The 17,122-nt window shown below is 52.7% G+C and overlaps 2 protein-coding genes across 5 annotated transcripts; one reads left to right on the top strand and one right to left on the bottom strand.

The window, feature by feature from the left end:
* The first annotated feature begins 6,002 nt into the window (after positions 1 to 6,002).
* LOC103609627 (uncharacterized protein C3orf18-like) lies at positions 6,003 to 8,360 on the top strand. Of its 2 annotated transcripts, none has more exons than XM_008593926.1 (5): positions 6,003 to 6,086; positions 7,182 to 7,365; positions 7,561 to 7,586; positions 7,906 to 8,011; positions 8,208 to 8,360. In XM_008593926.1, exons 2-5 carry the CDS (start codon positions 7,255 to 7,257, stop codon positions 8,271 to 8,273), a joined length of 309 nt encoding a protein of 102 aa, XP_008592148.1. In that variant the 5' UTR covers positions 6,003 to 6,086; positions 7,182 to 7,254; the 3' UTR covers positions 8,274 to 8,360. The 2 variants fall into 2 exon arrangements, with proteins under 2 accessions (XP_008592148.1, XP_008592149.1); XM_008593927.1 differs by lacking the exon at positions 6,003 to 6,086 and adding an exon at positions 6,265 to 6,328.
* Positions 8,361 to 9,965: 1,605 nt separating this feature from the next.
* Positions 9,966 to 16,512, bottom strand: HMGA1 (high mobility group AT-hook 1). Of its 3 annotated transcripts, none has more exons than XM_008593924.1 (5): positions 16,419 to 16,512; positions 14,078 to 14,256; positions 12,217 to 12,297; positions 11,504 to 11,554; positions 9,966 to 10,111 (listed from the first exon to the last, which is right to left on the bottom strand). In XM_008593924.1, exons 2-5 carry the CDS (start codon positions 14,210 to 14,212, stop codon positions 10,058 to 10,060), a joined length of 321 nt encoding a protein of 106 aa, XP_008592146.1. In that variant the 5' UTR covers positions 14,213 to 14,256; positions 16,419 to 16,512; the 3' UTR covers positions 9,966 to 10,057. The 3 variants fall into 3 exon arrangements, with proteins under 3 accessions (XP_008592146.1, XP_008592147.1, XP_008592144.1); XM_008593925.1 differs by having other exon boundaries at positions 12,217 to 12,300; positions 14,111 to 14,256; positions 16,419 to 16,510; XM_008593922.1 differs by having other exon boundaries at positions 12,217 to 12,300; positions 16,419 to 16,506.
* Positions 16,513 to 17,122: the final 610 nt, after the last annotated feature.

Raw genomic sequence — 17,122 nt, 5'->3', positions numbered from 1 at the left:
GCTCAGCCAGTGAGCGAACCGGCCATCCCTATATGGGATCTGAACCTGGGGCCTTGGTGTTGTCAGCACCACACTCTCCCAAGTGAGCCACGGGCCGGCCCCACCTAAGCATTTTTTATTCCATTTTATCTTCTTTATAGGTATCTGTAACTTTTTGTTATTTCATTAGTTGCTTTAGGGTGCATAGTATACAACTTACCACAGTCTACCTTTTAGTGATATTATACAACTTCAAGTATATAATAAACCTTACAATTGTATATTTTCATTTCTATACCAGCCTTTATGCCATTAAAGTAATACATTTCCCATACCAGCCAGTGGCCAATAAATAAATAAAGTAATACATTTTACTTTTACCATATGTTTACTTGAAGTCTTTGTATTTATTGAGTCTTGTTTTATGGCCTAGAACATGGTTTCTTTTGGTAAATGTTTGATGTGCACAAACCCCATAATACATTATCTTTTTTTTTTACATAGCCAATTTTTTTTTTTTTTTTTTTTTTTTTTTTATGGCTGGCTGGTATGGGGATCTGAACCCTTGACCTTGGTGTTATAACACTGTGCTCTACCCAACTGAGCCAACCAGCCAACCCAAAACTTTGTTCTAATCTGGTTTTCCCAGTTCCTAGTTTTGTTTTCTTTTTTCTTTTTAATTTGTTTTTTGACAACTGGCCAGTAAGGGGATCTGAACCCTTGACTTTGGTGTTACCAGCACCACACTCTCCCAAATGAGCTAGCCGGACAGCTCAATTACTTTTTTTTTTAAAGATGACCGGTAAGGGGATCTTAACCCTTGACTTGCTGTTGTCAGCACCACGCTCTCCCTAGCGAGCAAACCTGCCATCCCTATATAGGGATTCGAACCCATGGCCTTGGTGTTATCAGCACCACACTCTCCTGAGTGAGCCAAGGGCTGGCCCTGCTCAATTACTTTTTAAAAAAGATTTAAGGGCTGGCCAGTTAGCTCAGTTGGTTGGAGTGTGCTGTTATAACATGAAGGTCGAGGGTTCGGATCTCATACTGCCCAGCTGCCAAAGAAATAAAAAAATTTTAAAAACTTAAATAATAAGAGGATATGCACACACAGACACATTCATGTAGTTACCATTTCCAGTGCTCTTCGTTCTTTTGGGTAGGTCTGTATTTTTATTTGGTACCATTTCCTTTTCGCCGGAAGAACTTTCTTTAACAATTCTTGTAGTGTGGTCTGCTGGTGATAAATTCTTTGTTTTTGTATACATGAAAACATATTTATTTCTTGTTTTTGACAAGAAATACCCAATATTCTAGATTGAGAATTTTTTTTCTTTCAGTAATTCAAAGATTTGTTCCACTGTCTCCTCACTTGGATTGTTTCCAGTGAAAATCTGATGTCATTTTTAACTTTGTCTCCCTGTGTATAACATCATTATTACTAGCTTTTGAGCAATTTGATTATGATGTGTCTTGGTATAGTTTTCTTCACATTTCTTATGCTTAGGGTTTATTGTGCTTCCTGGATCTGTAGGCTTATAGTCATATTCAAGTTTAGAAAGCTTTTGGCCATTATTTCTTCAAATATTTTTCTGTTCCCTCTCTCTCTCCTCTCCTTCTGGCTTCTAATTATGTGTATATTAGACCACTTGAGGGTTGTTCCACAGCTCACTGATGACCTTTCCAGTTTTCATTTTTGGATATTTTCTGTTTCATTTTGGATAGTTTCTAGCTATACCTTCAAGTTCACTTATCTTTTCTTCTGCAAATTCTGATCTGCCATTAATCCCATCCAGTGTATTTTTTATCTGACATTGTAGTTTTCATTTCTAGAAGTTCAATTTGGATCTTTTACTTTTTTGTTTATATGTTTTTTTTTGGTTTTTTTGGCAGCTGCTTGGTGATCCGAACCTGTGACCTTAGTGTTATAATACTGTGCTCTAACCTACTGAACTAACCGGCTAGCCAGTTTGGCTATATTTCTTGTCTTAACTTTTAGAACATATGGAATACAGTTTGTATTAGTCTGTTTCCATTGCTTATAACAAAATACCTGAAACTGGGTGATTTACAAAGAAAAAAATTTATTGCTTACAGTTTCTGACACTGGGAAGTCTGAAGTCCATCTGGTGGTGGCAACAGTGACCCAGGGGTCTCACATTACAAGATGATGGAAGCAGAGAAAGAGAGAGCAAGAGATTCTCCTCTTCTTTTAAAGCTCTTAGAACTACACTCCTGACCACCATTTTAAATCCATTCACTACTGCACGGTCCTACAATCCAAATCACCTCTTCAATGGGCCGGCCCAGTGGCACACTGCTATAGTGCGCTGCTTGGGAAGCGTGGCGGCGCTCCCGCCGAGGGTTCGGATCCCACATACAGACCGGTTCCCGCTCATTGGCTGAGCGAGGCGCGGGAGCAACACCGAGGGCTGCGATCCCATTGCCGGTCCCGGTCCGGTACGGGGGCGACACTGAGGGTTGCGATCTGTTGCCGGACACGGAAAAAGACAAAAACAAAACAAAACAAAAAAAAAACAAATCACCTCTTCAAGGCTCCACCTTTCAATTACTATAACAGGATTTCCCACCCTCTTGAGAGTCACAATGGGGGCTGTTTCTAATACATAAAACTTGAAGGACACAATTCAAACTTCAGTGAATTTGGGGGAAACATAATTCAATCCACCACACAGTTATAATAGGTTTTTTTTTTTTAGCCACTAGACTACCAGAGACGGTTAAATAACTTTTAATATCTTCTGCTAGGCTTAGCATCTGTGTCAGTTCTGGATCTGTTTCAGTTGATTGATTATCCTCCTCAATGTGGGTTGTGTTTTCCTGCCTCTTTGCATGCCTGGGTATTTTTTATGGATCCATTTTTTTTTTTTTTAAGATGACCGGTAAGGGGATCTTAACCCTTGACTTGGTGTTGTCAGCACCACGCTCTCCCAAGTGAGCCACGGGCTGGCCTTGGATCCATTTTTTAATAGATACCTAATTTATGAATTTTACCTTGTTGGGTGCTGGGTATTTTTTCATTCCTATATATCTTCTTGAGCTTTGTTCTGGAATGCAGTTAAGTTACTTGAAAACAGTTCTGTCTTTTCAAGTCTTTTAAAAATTATTTGTTCAGTAAGTACAGAGCAGGAGGACACAGAATGAGTGAGGCATTAGTAGAAGTGAATACACAAGTCCAGGCAGTAACCACAGCAGCATGAATAAGGGTCAGTCAAAACTTAAGCAGGATAGCACAGTACAGCCTCAATCCCACCTGAGCCCTCCCCTTCCTGAAGTGGCAACTGCATGAAGAGGGCAGGCAGAACTGGAGTATTTCCTGACTGTACTTGAGGATACCCTTATGGGATATGAAGCCTCAGCACAGGAAGAAACCAGGCCTCCAGTGCAGCTCTGGAGCATCTTCCAGCACAGCACTGTCCAGGAAGAGAGGTCCACCAGTCATCCCGTCCTACCCTGCCCTTGATGTTCATACCAAGGCCTTGAGAAGTCATCACACTGCTCAGGGCCTCAGCTTACTCCTTTGTAACTTGGGGTTGCTCCACCTGCCCTGCCTAGCTCACAAGGATGTTCTTTCCCAGAAATAAGGAAAATAAAGACATGCTGAGTCTCTGACCCTGAGATCCTAGCACTTTCCACACTCTAGCCTAACCAATATGACTGCTGGACCTGCTCAAGATATGTGGTGGGAAGTACCAAGGATACGGACAAAAGTTAAGTATGTGAACAGCCAAGGGTGCCTGGGTTCTCAAACCCATCACTTGCTCCCCACTTCTTTGCAAGGTGAGTCAGACTCAGCTCTGACAGACACCTGGAGTGGTTGGTCGACTACTCTCTGGCCTCAAAAGCCTAAGAGCACAGGAGATCCAACTGGAGCCTCCAGACTTAGGCATTTCTTTCATTCCTTTCCCTCTATCCCTGAATCCCACCACAGTCAGATGGTTGTTCTGGAGGCAAGAGATCAAAGTTCCCATCTTCCCTCTGGTTCCCAGTTGGGTCAGCCTCTGCACCAGACCTGCCCTCATCCAGCCTTCTCTGGAAGAGCCTGAGAAAACCCAGGCCAGACCAGACCAAGCGACTCACCCTTGTCCACGCCACTGGCTGCCTGTGGTGAGCAGGTCTTGGCTCCCAGCACCTCACACCTGCCCCTAAGGTTTCCTCTGGCAAGAATAGGGCAACCTAGGTCATCCCTTATCCCCATCACAACCTGATGACCCAGAAGGGCTTCAGCCTGATTCCACTGCCACAAACTTGATGTTCTTGGGTAGCTTCCATCACCTGCCAGTCTGGAGTTTTCCCAATGGTGTGATTTGGGGGGGAAGTGGAGGGTCTGTGTATTAGTCTGTTTCTGTTGCTTATAACAAAATACACAGAACTGGGTAATTTATAAAACAAATGAAATTTATTGCTCACAGTTTCTGAGGCTGGGAAATCCAAAGTCCAAAGAACACATCTGGTGGTGGCAACCCAGATTATCACATTGTGGAAATGGTGGAGCAGAGGGAGACTAATCTCCTCATTCACTCTCCTTTTAAAGCTCTCCAAATCACACCCATGACCACTATTATTAATCCATTCACTAGGCATGGTTCTACAATCTAATCACTTCTTCAAGGCCCCACCTTTCAATTACCATAATAGGAATTCCCACTCTCAGCAGTTATAGTGGGGATTAAATTTTGGGGGGACATTCAAGCCAAGGCAGTCTGCTACAAAACTATATACAGTTGGCCCACTGTAACCCTGGGGTTCTGCATTTGTGGACTCAACCAACCAAGGATCAAAAATATTGGGGAAAAAAAATTACACAAAGTTCCAAAAAGCAAAACTTGAACTTGAGGTGCACCAAGTACTACAGTGAATTAACGTGAATGAAGTGATGTGTAGTCATTGAATTAGGTATTATAAGTAATCTAGAGATGATATAAAGTACACAGGAGGATGTGAGTAGGTTATATGCAAATATTATGCCATTTAGTATAAGGGACTGGACCATCTGTCGATTTTGGATCCCGGGGGGTCCTGGAACCAATCCCCTCCGACAATGAGGGATGATTGTATATATATGTCATGTGTATGTATGAGTATACCACGCACACATTTGAAGTAACCGTAGATTCACATGCAGTTGCAAGAAATAATACAGCGAGATCACTTATACACTTTGCTTAGCTTCTCCAATGGTAACATTTTGCAAAACTACAACACAACCAGGAATATTAACATTAGTAAACTCCACCTGTCTTATTCAGGTCTCTTCAGTGTGTGCCATTTTAATGATCAGACCACGAAAGCTTTGACCCAAGCTTACCGGTTTAGCAAGTTTCCTGTGACCCAGAGGGACTTCACCCTGCTGTTCCGTCTGTGTCCTCCAAAACCGGAAAGAGGTGAACAGGAGGAACTTAACCTTCAGGGCACACTATGTGCTAGGCTCCTTACCCAGGTCATCACTTAACTCTCACAACAGCCTGTTTTACAGACGTTAAGACTAAGGTGCAGAGAAGGTGGGTGGGCCCGGGATTGCAGATTCGGCAAGAGCTAACCCAGGCCTGTCAGACCTTACCGGGGAGCACAGCCCAAGGGCCACTCAGTAACACTAATGGAGGCCTGTGGGGCCGGGGCAGGGTCCTGCCGTGAAGGGCCTGGGCTAACCCTTAGAGCGTGGCGTGACCCTACGCGTGGCTCCAGCCGGAGGAGTGGGGTGCCGCCCGGCACCTGCCCCGAATCCGAGCTCCCAACAGCGTGGCGCCCGGCAGGGGTCGGTCTCGGGGACGCCGGGAAACCGCGCGCGCCCCGCCCCGCGCCGCGCTCTCCCCCCGCCCCTCGCTACGCAGCCCTCGGCTGCCCCCTGCCGCCGCAGGGAGGACCCTGCAAGCCCGGCCATCCCCGCCTTCGCACCGCCCACCCCCCGCCTCTGGATTGGAGGCTCCAGAAGTCTCCGGGCCGTCCTCCTTCCGCCGCCGGATTGGCTGCTCCCAGGCGCTGGAGCCCCGCCCATTTCCCCGGGTCCTTTGATCACGCGCCTGCCGGTTCTTCCGGGGCCCCGGAGCCAACCGAGGGCGTTCCTGTTCGGGCTGCAGCGGCGGGAGGTAAGGCATGATCGGGTTGGCTGGGCTGCAGAGCGCCGCCACGGGTGCACGCCTCGGGGTGCCAGATTCCAGGATGCCTGGGCACGGGGCGGCCCCTCCACGCTCCCCCAACACCCCCCCAACCCTCGGCCTGAGCCTCCCAGCGCCGTGGGATCTACTACCTTCCGCCCGCTGTTGCTGGCCCGCATCCTAGGAGCGGCCTGACGCCTTCCCCACCCTGGCAATGCCCCCGACCTGGGACGGTGAGCATGCGACTGGGTACGGGCAAGCCCGGTGCTCCACGGACACGGGGAAGGTACCTCATACCTTGCCCTCTGATGGAGACTCAGGCGAACCTGGGTCAGGGACCTTGGGCCATCTACGTACAGCCACTCCAGGACGATCTCCTTGCTTCGGTCGATGGGGGCTGACCCTTTCCACCTCTGCCTGTCAGCCGAGGCCAGGAGGGGAGGGACCTGGGCGGAGCCCCGGGTGGGGACCAGAGGGAGGTGACATCATCTGGAAGATACAATCCAGCCCTACCCACTTATGTTCATCCTGGCACATGAGACCGATGGGGAGGGTGGGGCGTCCAGGCTACATGTCTGGGGTGACACAGGAACAAGGAACTCACAGAGCCCAGGCATGAGGCCCGTAGCCTAAAGTGTGGGGATTGAACCAGGATTGAGGCGGCTCCTTCAAATGCTCTACCTCACCCCTAGGCTGCAGTGCAGGACCTTCCTATGTTTATCTAATCTCTCCATTTCGCTCCAGTGGAGAGGTGCTGGCCGCCAAGTGCCCAGGAACCTGCACCTAACCTTTGCCCAAAAGTTGAGAATTGGAAATGTTTGGCCAGCATCTGAGCTGGGCCCCACCCTAATTTAGGGATAGGAGCTGGGCAGGATTCAGGCCCTGAATCAGGGCCTTCCTTTGGTGCCCTTTCCACCCAGAATTGGCTGAGTCTTTGGAGAGTTACACCCAGCAGGTTTACCTGTAGGATCCCTACCCCCGTGTTTGAACGGAGACCAGTTTTCCTAGATCTCTGCTCTGGGGAAGGGATCCAGAGTGTGGATGTCACCCTAGGTGCAACTGATAACTTCCCTTCCTCCTCCCCAGGGAGCCCAGTGGAGGCACCCTCCCAAGGCACCACTGCCCATGCTGACCACCCAGCCCTCCGGCTGCCGATGTCATGAGTAACGCCACAGTGCCCAATGCCCCCCAAGCCAACAGCGACTCCATGGTGGGCTATGTGTTGGGGCCTTTCTTCCTCATCACCCTGGTCGGGGTGGTGGTGGCTGTGGTAAGGAGCCTCCCCACATATACACATAAACACCCGCACCTTTGCTATGGCAGGGGCTGGGTGGGCCTAGTCCTGTCTGCATGCAGCATCTCAGCTGTCCTCCTGTTAAGGGAGGGAAGGGTGTGGAAGTGGGTCCCCTCGCTTGTGGGTCTTCCCGGGCTCAGCAGCCTCCACACTGCTGTGTCTCTGTTACAGGTAATGTATGTCCAGAAGAAAAAGCGGTGAGTGTACCATTCCACCCCTGCCTTTCTGCTTAAATTTCTTCCCATAGGATCTGAGTTATCTGCATCCATGTAAGCTGCTCCTCAGCCATCCAGATACAAGCCTGAAATTTGTTTTCCCTGCCCCAGTCTCAGTTTACTCACTGGAGAGAGGCCCCTTTATGGAGTCAGGCTTGTATTCTTTGAGGCGTAGTATGTCCCAAATGGTACCCACTGGAGACTACCCTTGACTGGGGGAGGGGAGTGGAGACTGGGCAGTCAAGTGTTGGATGAGAGTTGTGGGTGCCCCCTGGGCTGAGCCCCCTCCCTTGCTCCACAGGGTGGACCGGCTTCGCCATCACCTGCTCCCCATGTACAGCTACGACCCCACTGAGGAGCTGCATGAGGCTGAGCAGGAGCTACTCTCTGATGGGGGAGACCCTAAGGTAAGCACTCACTGGGGGAACGGGGCATCAGGCAGAGGTGGGGGTCCGTCCTGTTCTCACACTCATCCCTGAAACCAGAGCTTGGTATGTCCTTGGGCCTCTCCATTTGGACTGTGACTAGTGGGGCACCTCCTCCAAGTATGCCAAACCTCAGGGGCCAGAGCCCAGCCCTGTGACACGGTCTCCTCCCCAACAGGTAGTACATGGCTGGCAGAGTGGCTACCAACACAAGCGGATGCCCTTGCTGGATCTCAAGACATGACCTGAGCCCCTGCCCCAAACTTCAGAGCCTTGAAGGTCCTGACTGCCCAGGGCCTTACTTCCCCCTCCCACTCCCCCAGCTCCCCCTGCTGGGTACTGGGTCTCCATTCCTTCTCCCCCGCCACCCCCCCAGCAGCCTCCACTTCCCAAGCCCTGCATAGCAGCAGCCCCCAGGCACTAATGGGAGCTTTTCCATGGGTGGGAAGGTGGTTAGGAGACAGCTTCACTTTCTCTAGCCCTCCAGGACTTGGCTTTGGCCTAAATCCCCAGGGGGGTTTAGGAGTTGTTTCCATGGTGATGGGGCCAGATGTATAGTATTTGGTATACATATTTTGTAAATAAAATGTTTTATGGCTAGGGGTGTGGTTGATTTCAAGAGGGTAAATTGCCTTTCCCAGAGCTGACCCCAGAGCCATTCCTCCTCCAACACCCAGCCTAAGGGGGGCTGTGGTGGGGCATCCCCTGTCCACAGATCCTTGGTTTCCACCCACCTACCTCAGGCCCTAGGGGCACATGCCACAGAAAGACTCCAGTCCAGAAAAGGATATTTTTTTATTCAAGTAACTGCAAATAGGAAACCAGAGGGGGAGCCCCAGGCTGGGACAAATGGCCACCCCCTCCCCAACAGAACAACGGGAGAAGGTGGCCCCTCCTCACTTTGCTGCAGCATCCTGGGGCAGGGCCCCACCTTCCCTGGGACTGGGGTAGTCAGTAACCCAGCCTGCTGCGCCCCCCCTGCCCCCTGGGGGAGGGGAACGTGGGTGAACAGGGGGAGGCAATGATGAACATTTGGCGCTGGTAGCAGCAGCAATGACGGATGTCAAAGAATGAAACGTTGAACAAAAAACAACACAACTGTCCAGAGGTAGTTTGTGAACAGAGGAAAGGTGGAACCAGAACCTTGGGGGGTGGGGTGGGGGGAATGGGCAGGGCTAGTTCCTGGTTATTGGTGCCCCACCTGAGGAGGGAAACAGGCCTAGAGTGGATGCAGGTGGGCTTGGGTGAGCAGCCCCCTTAGATGGCCACCACAGGGAACCTGGGCCTCACCTGGACAACAGGTGACCACACCATCACTGCAATAGATCTCTCAGGGTGAGGGCAAGGTGGACTGGGGCCCCTGTGAAGATGGGCTGGGGGCTCAAACCCCTCCTGCTTTCCTTCCTGCACCCCAAAGGGGGCTGTCCAGCCTAGCACAGGGACTATGTAGGATGGGGAAGGAAGGAGTGGGTGTGAGCCCCATATGGTGACAGACACAGATTGGTTGGGGCATTCTGGGGACCAAGCACCCCCCCAGCCCCACCCCCGCTGACCACACCTGCTGCTGCCAGTACAGTGGAGTGTGCGGAATGAGATGGGGCTCAGGCCCCTTTTAAGGCCAGGGGAGCCCTCCCAGGCTCTTCTATGGGGAGCCAGAGGAACAGTGGAGAAGCAGAGAAGGGGCCCCCAAACCAAGAGCCCAGAGAGCAATGTCCCCACTGACAAGGGAGTGGCGATGCAGCAGGCGCAGGGTGCGGCTAAGTGGGATGTTAGCCTTGTCCAGGAGGGCACGTGTGGGGGGAGGGGCTGCAGGGAACTGAGGCCAGAGGAAAGCTGTTCCCTGCCCGGAGCACAGCAGCTGGTGTGCTGTGTAGTGTGGTGGTGAGGGTGCAGGTGAGGTGGCTGGTGGGAAGGAAGCAGTGGTGACAGTGGGCCTGGGGGGAGGGACAGGGGCTGTGGGAGCAGAGTGGAGCTGTCCAGTCCCAGAAGCAGCTGCTCCTCAGTGAGGGAGTGGGTGGCACGGCACGGTCACTGCTCCTCCTCCGAGGACTCCTGCGAGATGCCCTCCTCTTCCTCCTTCTCCTGTGAGGTGGGCAGAGCCAGTGAGCTCTGGGCCAGCCCCCTCCTACCGCACCCCCAGAGGCTGCCCCCGCCCCCTGCACTCCCTGGCTCTCCAGAAGGGGGGGTGAGTCAGGGCTGAGTGTGTGGGTGACTCAGCAACCTCCACGGCCCGGTTTCATTCATAAAAAGGAAGAATTTAAAAGGAGGAAAAAAACCCACACATGCTACTCTCACATGCCAGAGCCAGGAGCCAGGAGCCAGGCCCTACAGACTGATGGCCCCCCGGGCCCATGGAGGGGCAGAAGGGCAGCTCAGAGCAGCACTGAGCTGAGGAAGTGATAGGCTCTCTATACCTCTCTAAAGACTGGCCAGGGAGAGGAAATAGGAAGAGATGGGGTGGCTGTAGTGTGTGAGCCCCCTGGTGGGTGCAGGGGGACCAGGTGGCCTTGGCCACAGGTCCAGGTGCTGGGCTGTGGAAGCAGGGTCCTCTGGGGTGGCCAAGGGCTGACCCCAAGCCAGGGTGGGGAGGAAGGGGAAGTGTGTGCTGCCGGGGCTCACTCACTGGGCGGGAATGTCGGGACACCACACGACCTACAGCCCCCGTGCCAGGCACAAACTCCAAAACAACTTGTTTCCTGTTACTCACTCCTGGGGCCTGGCCAGTAGCGCCCCCCAACCCCCCACCCCAGTAGTGGCTCAGTTCGAGGAATGAATGCCTTGGGGAGTTGTGGGGGCAGGTTAGGGGTAGGAAAGGGCTGGGAACTGGAAGGCTAGGGTGGCCCTAACTGCATATATCCCTAGAGGCACTCTCCTCACTGGGCCACCTACCCCACCACCAGCTATTTAGGGGCCCAGAAATGGATGGTGCTGACCCTACCCCACACCCCAGAGCTGAGCTCCCTTGGCATTTCTTCCTCTTCCCTGAAAGGATCAGGATAAGGACAACCTCATCCCTTCTCCTGTGGCTTCCTTTCCTAATCTCTATATAATTGGGGGGCCAGACTTACAAGATCTCCCCTGGAAGTTCTGAGTCTGTTCTAGGAGCAGAGGAAGAGATAGGGACCCCCCTCCACTATGGCAGGACAGGGGGATCTGGCCTAGTTTGTACGTGGGACCCCTCACTTCTCACAGGCACAGCCTTTATTTATCTGGTGGCTGGCCAGTACAGGGATTGAGCCCCAGACCCTGGTGTTATCAGCATCACACTTAACCAACTGAGCTAACCAGCCACAGGCACAGGCCTTTAAAATCCCTGGGCAAACTCCTTCCCTCTGTGGTCCTCTGTAAAAGATGATGTCTCAGCATTCCTGGCCCTGCAGGTCAGAGAGTGCAGTCTTTCCACGGTGGGTGCACAGGACCAGGCATCACAGGTTAATGCCCTCCCAAGAGAACCAAGGAGGCTCCTTCACCTACCAGTTTTTTGGGTCTGCCCCTGGGTTTCCTTCCTGGAGTTGTGGTGGTTTTCTAGAGGATCAGAGAAAATATCCCCTAAGTAAAAAATGCTCACCCAGTGATGGGGGTTCGGGGGTGGCACTACCTACCTCTGCTCAGGACAGCCCAGGCCTCTCACCCAGCAGGCCCACCCAAGTCCAGCTGGTGATGACTGGCCAGCCACACTTGCCCCCACCCCCCAACATACACACATGCCCCCTCCTCCCTCCATGACTCAGAGGATATGAGTCGTGTCTTAGAAAAAATAAAAAACAAAACAACTTTTCTGAAAGGCTGATGCCACTGTGAATCTAGCTTTCCCTGCTTGTCCCCACCCCTACCCCCACCCTTCAGGCTCCAGGGGACCCAATGGGAAAAGGTTAACATTCTCTGCTCAGGGGCTGGCAGAGAGGCCCTTCACTCTCCCCACCTTGCCCTTCTCCAGAATAGGAAAGCTACAGGACTTCTGACTTGATTTCCCCACTGTCCAGGGCAAGCCCGTAGAATTGAGTCCTCAGTCATCATCCCACTTTCCCTAGTTAGCAAAGACCCATCACCATCACTGTGCCAGGGAAGGGGGATGCAGAATCAGGACAAGCCAGTTCCTCCCTAGACTACCCAGAGCTGCAGCTCTGGAAAAAGGAGAGGGACTTGGATTCATCGCCCAGGAGTGGCCCCATCTCCTCAAGTCTCACCCGGGTCTTGGCAGCGCCCTTGTTTTTGCTCCCCTTTGGTCGGCCCCGAGGTCTCTTAGGTGTTGGCACTTCACTGGGCTCCTTCTGCCAAAACAGATGGGACAGTCAGGGACACAGTCACCACCTGTCGCAGCACCTTCAGAAGACAGGGCCCTCGGCCCCACCCCAGCAGGGTAAGTCAGCAAGAAATCACCCTGATCCAGGAATCCACAGGAACCATGGCCGGCAAGCCCTTCAGGATTCAAGGCCTTAGCTTGACCATTATTTGCAAAACCCCTTCTCCCCTTGCTTCCCTGAGGGTTTCAGCGGCAACACGATGACAAGGGGCCTGAAGACCCCTGGGAAAGGTGTCATGGGGGCAGAAAAGACTAGGTGGTTCTGCCCAAGTCCCGGTTCTGCCACTCATCTTGGGCAAGACGCTTAATGTTGGAGTCACAGTTTCCTCATCTGTAAATGCTGACAAGACCTACCTTGCAGGACGTCATGAAAATTAAATAACAATGTATGGTAAGCGTCTAGCACTGGGCCGTGATTGCTGCCCACCCCCTCAGATGAGGTATGCTGGAGACTGCTGGGATACAGAAGAGGGGAAAAGATCCCCCTGCCTCCTCCCGCAAACTTGGACTCCCTCCAGGGAAGAGGAATTATGCCTGGACTCCAGAGATCCCTGCCATTGTTGCCGCTGAAATTTTAATAAGCTGGAGACAGAATAAAAAGCTCCTGCATAATGCATAGAAGCTGGGCAGTAAAGGCACGTCAGCTACTGTTTCCAAGGGGTAGCTGCCCATAGGCTGTTTATAAGCATGGTCCAGTAACCCAGCACCCCTCCTGACACCCCCCACTGACCATGACTTACAGGTGGGCTGGGGGCAGAGGGGCTTAAGGGGTTAGGCTAAGAAGTTGCAACCCCTGACCCCAGGCTCCGAAGGTGGCAGCTGAATTCCACCATCACAGACTCCTCACATCTCATGTCTCCCCAGAGATCAGTTAGTACAGACCACTCTCCCTCCACCTTACAGGTAGAGAAGACCTGCAGGCCTAACAATCTGCCAATGTTCAAGGGGCAAGGGCCAACTTCAGTTCCTTTCCTCACCTCTTCTCTTCCCTAACAAAGGGAAGTAACTGGGCTTCACCAACAGCCATTCCCAGCTTGGGGACAGCCTCTTCTCTGTGAGAAGCCGAGCTCTCTCCCACATAACTGGTGGCCCCCAAAGCCCACTGCCCATGATGCCCCACAGTGAAAGGCTGGCCATCTCACCGTCCATGGGACCTTGTCGGGGGAGCAGCACCAGAGCTGAGGGCCACTGCCACCAACTCCCCAACATTTTTTTTTCTTGGGCTTCAGTTTCCATTTACAGTACCAGGGGCAAAGGCCATTCCAGGACTACACAAAGTGTGGCGTGGGAACAGGTCCTGGCCCAAAACTTGTTACTGGCCTAGGATGAGGAAGTACAGAAATTGACAGTAACATCTAGAAAGCTTTATAGCAAATTACCAGAGTAATCTTATGTGCATTGAACCTACTGATTAAAAACTCTGGGCTTTTATGCATATATATTTTTTCATTTTTGTTAGTTCACCTTTAGTGTACTTTATAAAGTTGTTGGTCCCCAGTGGACTAGAAATTCAGAAAAGGGCGTGTAGTTTTTCCAGCACTGGCTTCAGAACTCACCTTGAACTCCTGGCTCCCAGTTCTCTCCTGGGGTCTCTGGAGGATCTGACCAGAGGTGCATGTGGGGTATGAGCACACTTGGGGGTGAGGAATGATTCTGCACCCCTCCATGCACATTGTTGCCTGCTGAGACGCCAGGCACCTCCCCAGCCTAAAGGGGTAAATAGAGACAAAGGTTTGGACACCCACCTGACTCCCTACCAGCGCTGTACCGGGACTCACCGGAGGCTGCTTGCGTGGCCTGCCCCGGCCTCGCTTCTCAGTGCCGTCCTTTTCCTGCTTGGAGGCCAAGGGCTGGCTGGACTTCGAGCTCGACTCGCTCATCTTCCCTTCTCTAGGGAGCAGGTGGAAGAGCGATGGCTGGGATGCTGGAAGACAGAAAAAGTGGTTTTAAGAAAACAACTCGCTTGGGCCACTTTCCACCCCTTCACTGTCCCCACCCTTAGGGCACAACTGCAGGAAACCGCCTGCTCCCAGCGGCCCCCAGGACTGCCACCCTGCCCAGCACAGAGGGGTCTGCCCATCCCTAGCACAGTGCCACAGGGCGGGGCAGGGCCGTTGGCCCTAATCAGCTCCTTATCTTCCGTTCAGAAGGGCTCTTTGTTGTCCTGCCCTGCCACCACCCCTGCTGGTCTGGGCCCACAGGTACAGCCAGCAAGACCTGGCAGCGTGGGTGGGGCTGCCCTGGGGCCAAGTGTGAGTGAGTTGGGGTCCCACACACTGCTAGGGCCCCCTCCTCTGTAGCCAGCTGCCTGGGTCGTTCAAAGGGGACTAGGAAGGAGGAGTGGGAAGAATGAGACCTTGGGATCTGGCAGCGATGGACATCAGTCCCCTGCCCACCTCACTGACAGTACTGCCTCTATCTGGCAAGGTCCAAGTCTCAGGACCACCCCCCAGCTCTCTTCCAGAGACCTACTCTTTACTCTTGGAAGTAAATCTTTGCAAGACTCAAAGATGGGGACAATTGAGGGAGGGAGAAGAGGAAGCCTAATGAAACTGCTGAGGGTAAGGTGGGGAAGGAAAAGGAGCCCAAAGCTGAAGGGTGTCCCCCCCAGCCCCGACCTGGAATCAGATGGGACTTTCTGGTTAATGGACAGGGAACTCTCTAACTGGAATGCACCCTTCTGACAGACAGACCCTAGCTGAAACCCTGGGCCCTGGCAGGGATTATCTCCTTTTCTAGCATCTTCCTTCTTCTCAGAGGCCTGTTGGGGTTTAACTAGCCCTGTTAATTGTGAGTTTACCTAAAACCTCCCACTGCAAGAAGCGCCTGCACCCTGTATTGGGACCTCTTCCAGAGGCGTAAAAAGGACAGTGAGGGTCCCCCACACCTCCATCCCAGTATCCCCAAGCTACAGACAGGTGAGACCTGGAAGAACTATGTCTTCACAGCTCTCTAGTAACCAATCCCTGCCTGCCCTTGGTGAAGAGTGGGCCCAAGTGGCTCCAGTTCTTGAGCCTCTCAACCTGTAAAATGGGGGTAATGATAAGGCACCTGCCTCAATGACCTCTCCAGACTGCTTCAAGGACAAAACTAGGTAAGTTTAGAAAGACTTAAATAATGGAGAGAAATCTTCACTCCAATCAAATTGAGACCTAGACCATTTGAAAATGACTTTTCTTCCCCCCTTTCAGGTTTTGAAGCAATTTTCAATTTTAACCCAATGAGAGGGAAGACATTTTTGCAAACTTGTGATTTTTGGACGTTCCAAGACCCCCATATCCTCAAGCATCGAGAGACCCTCCAGACAGCAGGACATAGCCTAGTAATTATGTTATTTTATAATATTTCAGACTTGGAGCCCCCTTTAAACAAGGTGGTTGGTTATGTATCCTGCTCAGTTATTAGTGACTTGGCCTGCTCTGTAATTACAGGCAGTGATTAGAATCTTATATTACACCACTGGTCCCCCTTCAAACTAAACATCAAAATTAATCAGCTAAATGAGTGCTGACCTCACCTAAAGCCTGCCTGAGGCCCCCTAAGAGAGGGGGTTCCAGTGGGCGAACCCAGTCCTGAATTCCAGAGAGCCAAGACCGAGCCTGGGGATCCTGGCTGGTCTCCCTGGAAGCTCTTATACCATCTGGTGCCTCCCCCCACCTCTTGCTGCTGGGACCCTTTAATCCACCCACTCACTCCCCACCAGCCAGGCCCCTGGGAACAGAGTGAAGGCCTGAGGCCCTGTCTAGTGAGGCCAAGAAACGCTGCCTCTTCCACCTGTTTCAGGGAGACCTGGCTTGGTGAAGCCACATTTAGGGCCCGACCGCAATCCCTCGGTTTGTAATAATCCCTCTCTGCCTCACACGCCCGTCTCCTCCATACACCGTGAACACAATGTGTGCTCCTCAAATGCTTAAGGATTCTGCAGGAGTGACCCTGGGAAATCATCTTGGCGGCTCTCTTACTTAAAAAGAAAAAAAAAAAAAAGTAGCCTAGAGAAAACTGATGAGCTGCCCAAGGTCACACAGCAAGTTGGCGAGAGGATGGAGTAGGTTCGTAGAGACCCTTACGGCCCGCCACTTTTCTTACCCGCCTACAGGCTGATTAAGACCCTGTTGCCCCGTGCTACAGACCCGGACCCAGGGTGACTCTGCAAGTGTCTGCGCTGGGCTGTGGTAGGCCGACCGCCGGCGGGACGAGGGGCCAGGACGCGCGGGGGGAGGGGCGCAGGCCGCTCCTGCAGGCGCGGGAAATTGGCGCACCCCGACCGCATGCACCGCCACGCGGGTGCACCCGGCCCCACTTCCTGCCAGAGGGGGCACCCAAGCCCGCCTTGGGGCAGGAAGCCTGGCGCGCACTGGCGCAGGGGAGAGGAAGAAAAGCCCCCTCCCCCCTACGCCCTCCATGCAAAATAAAACCCCAGAAAAAGAGAAACGGGGAGTCACAGGGACTAGTTCCAACAGAGCCCAGCAAAGCAGAGAAACCAGTTTGTGGGGGCGGAGGGCAGGCCCGGCCCTGGGGGCTGAAGAGGCTCGGGCCAGGCCAGAGGTGGGGTCGAGGTGAAGCCCCAAACCCAGGCCCGCGATCCGGCCTCATCTGCGGAGAAAGGCCGAGAAGGGATTGGGCCGAATTTCGGGGTTCCTGGCCAACCCCCTCACTTCGAGAACTTCTCCAGGCTGCTGGGGGCGCCCGAGCCCCCACTCTCCTGCCGCGCCACAGCCTCTTCTCTCCCCGCCCCTCACCCGCGGCCCGGGCTCGAGCGAGAGCGGCCGCCGCGCGAGGTGCACCGGGCT

This window comes from Galeopterus variegatus, unplaced genomic scaffold (genome assembly GCF_000696425.1).
Source record: "Galeopterus variegatus unplaced genomic scaffold, G_variegatus-3.0.2 Scaffold9870, whole genome shotgun sequence".
NCBI lineage: Eukaryota > Metazoa > Chordata > Mammalia > Dermoptera > Cynocephalidae > Galeopterus > Galeopterus variegatus.
The sequence above is the reverse complement of the archived record's forward strand: the minus strand, read 5'-3'. Positions and strand labels throughout refer to the sequence as shown.

Excerpts from the sequence above, each read along its gene's own strand:
- LOC103609627 (XM_008593926.1), top strand. The coding sequence starts at position 7,255 with ATGAGTAACGCCACAGTGCCCAATGCCCCCCAAGCCAACAGCGACTCC. Across the intron at positions 7,366-7,560 it reads TCGGGGTGGTGGTGGCTGTG|GTAATGTATGTCCAGAAGAA; the intron begins GTAAGGAGCCTC and ends TCTCTGTTACAG. Across the intron at positions 8,012-8,207 it reads CTGATGGGGGAGACCCTAAG|GTAGTACATGGCTGGCAGAG; the intron begins GTAAGCACTCAC and ends CCTCCCCAACAG.
- HMGA1 (XM_008593922.1), bottom strand. The coding sequence starts at position 14,212 with ATGAGCGAGTCGAGCTCGAAGTCCAGCCAGCCCTTGGCCTCCAAGCAG. Across the intron at positions 12,301-14,077 it reads CAGCGCTGGTAGGGAGTCAG|AAGGAGCCCAGTGAAGTGCC; the intron begins GTGGGTGTCCAA and ends CTGTTTTGGCAG. Across the intron at positions 11,555-12,216 it reads AGGGCGCTGCCAAGACCCGG|AAAACCACCACAACTCCAGG; the intron begins GTGAGACTTGAG and ends CTGATCCTCTAG.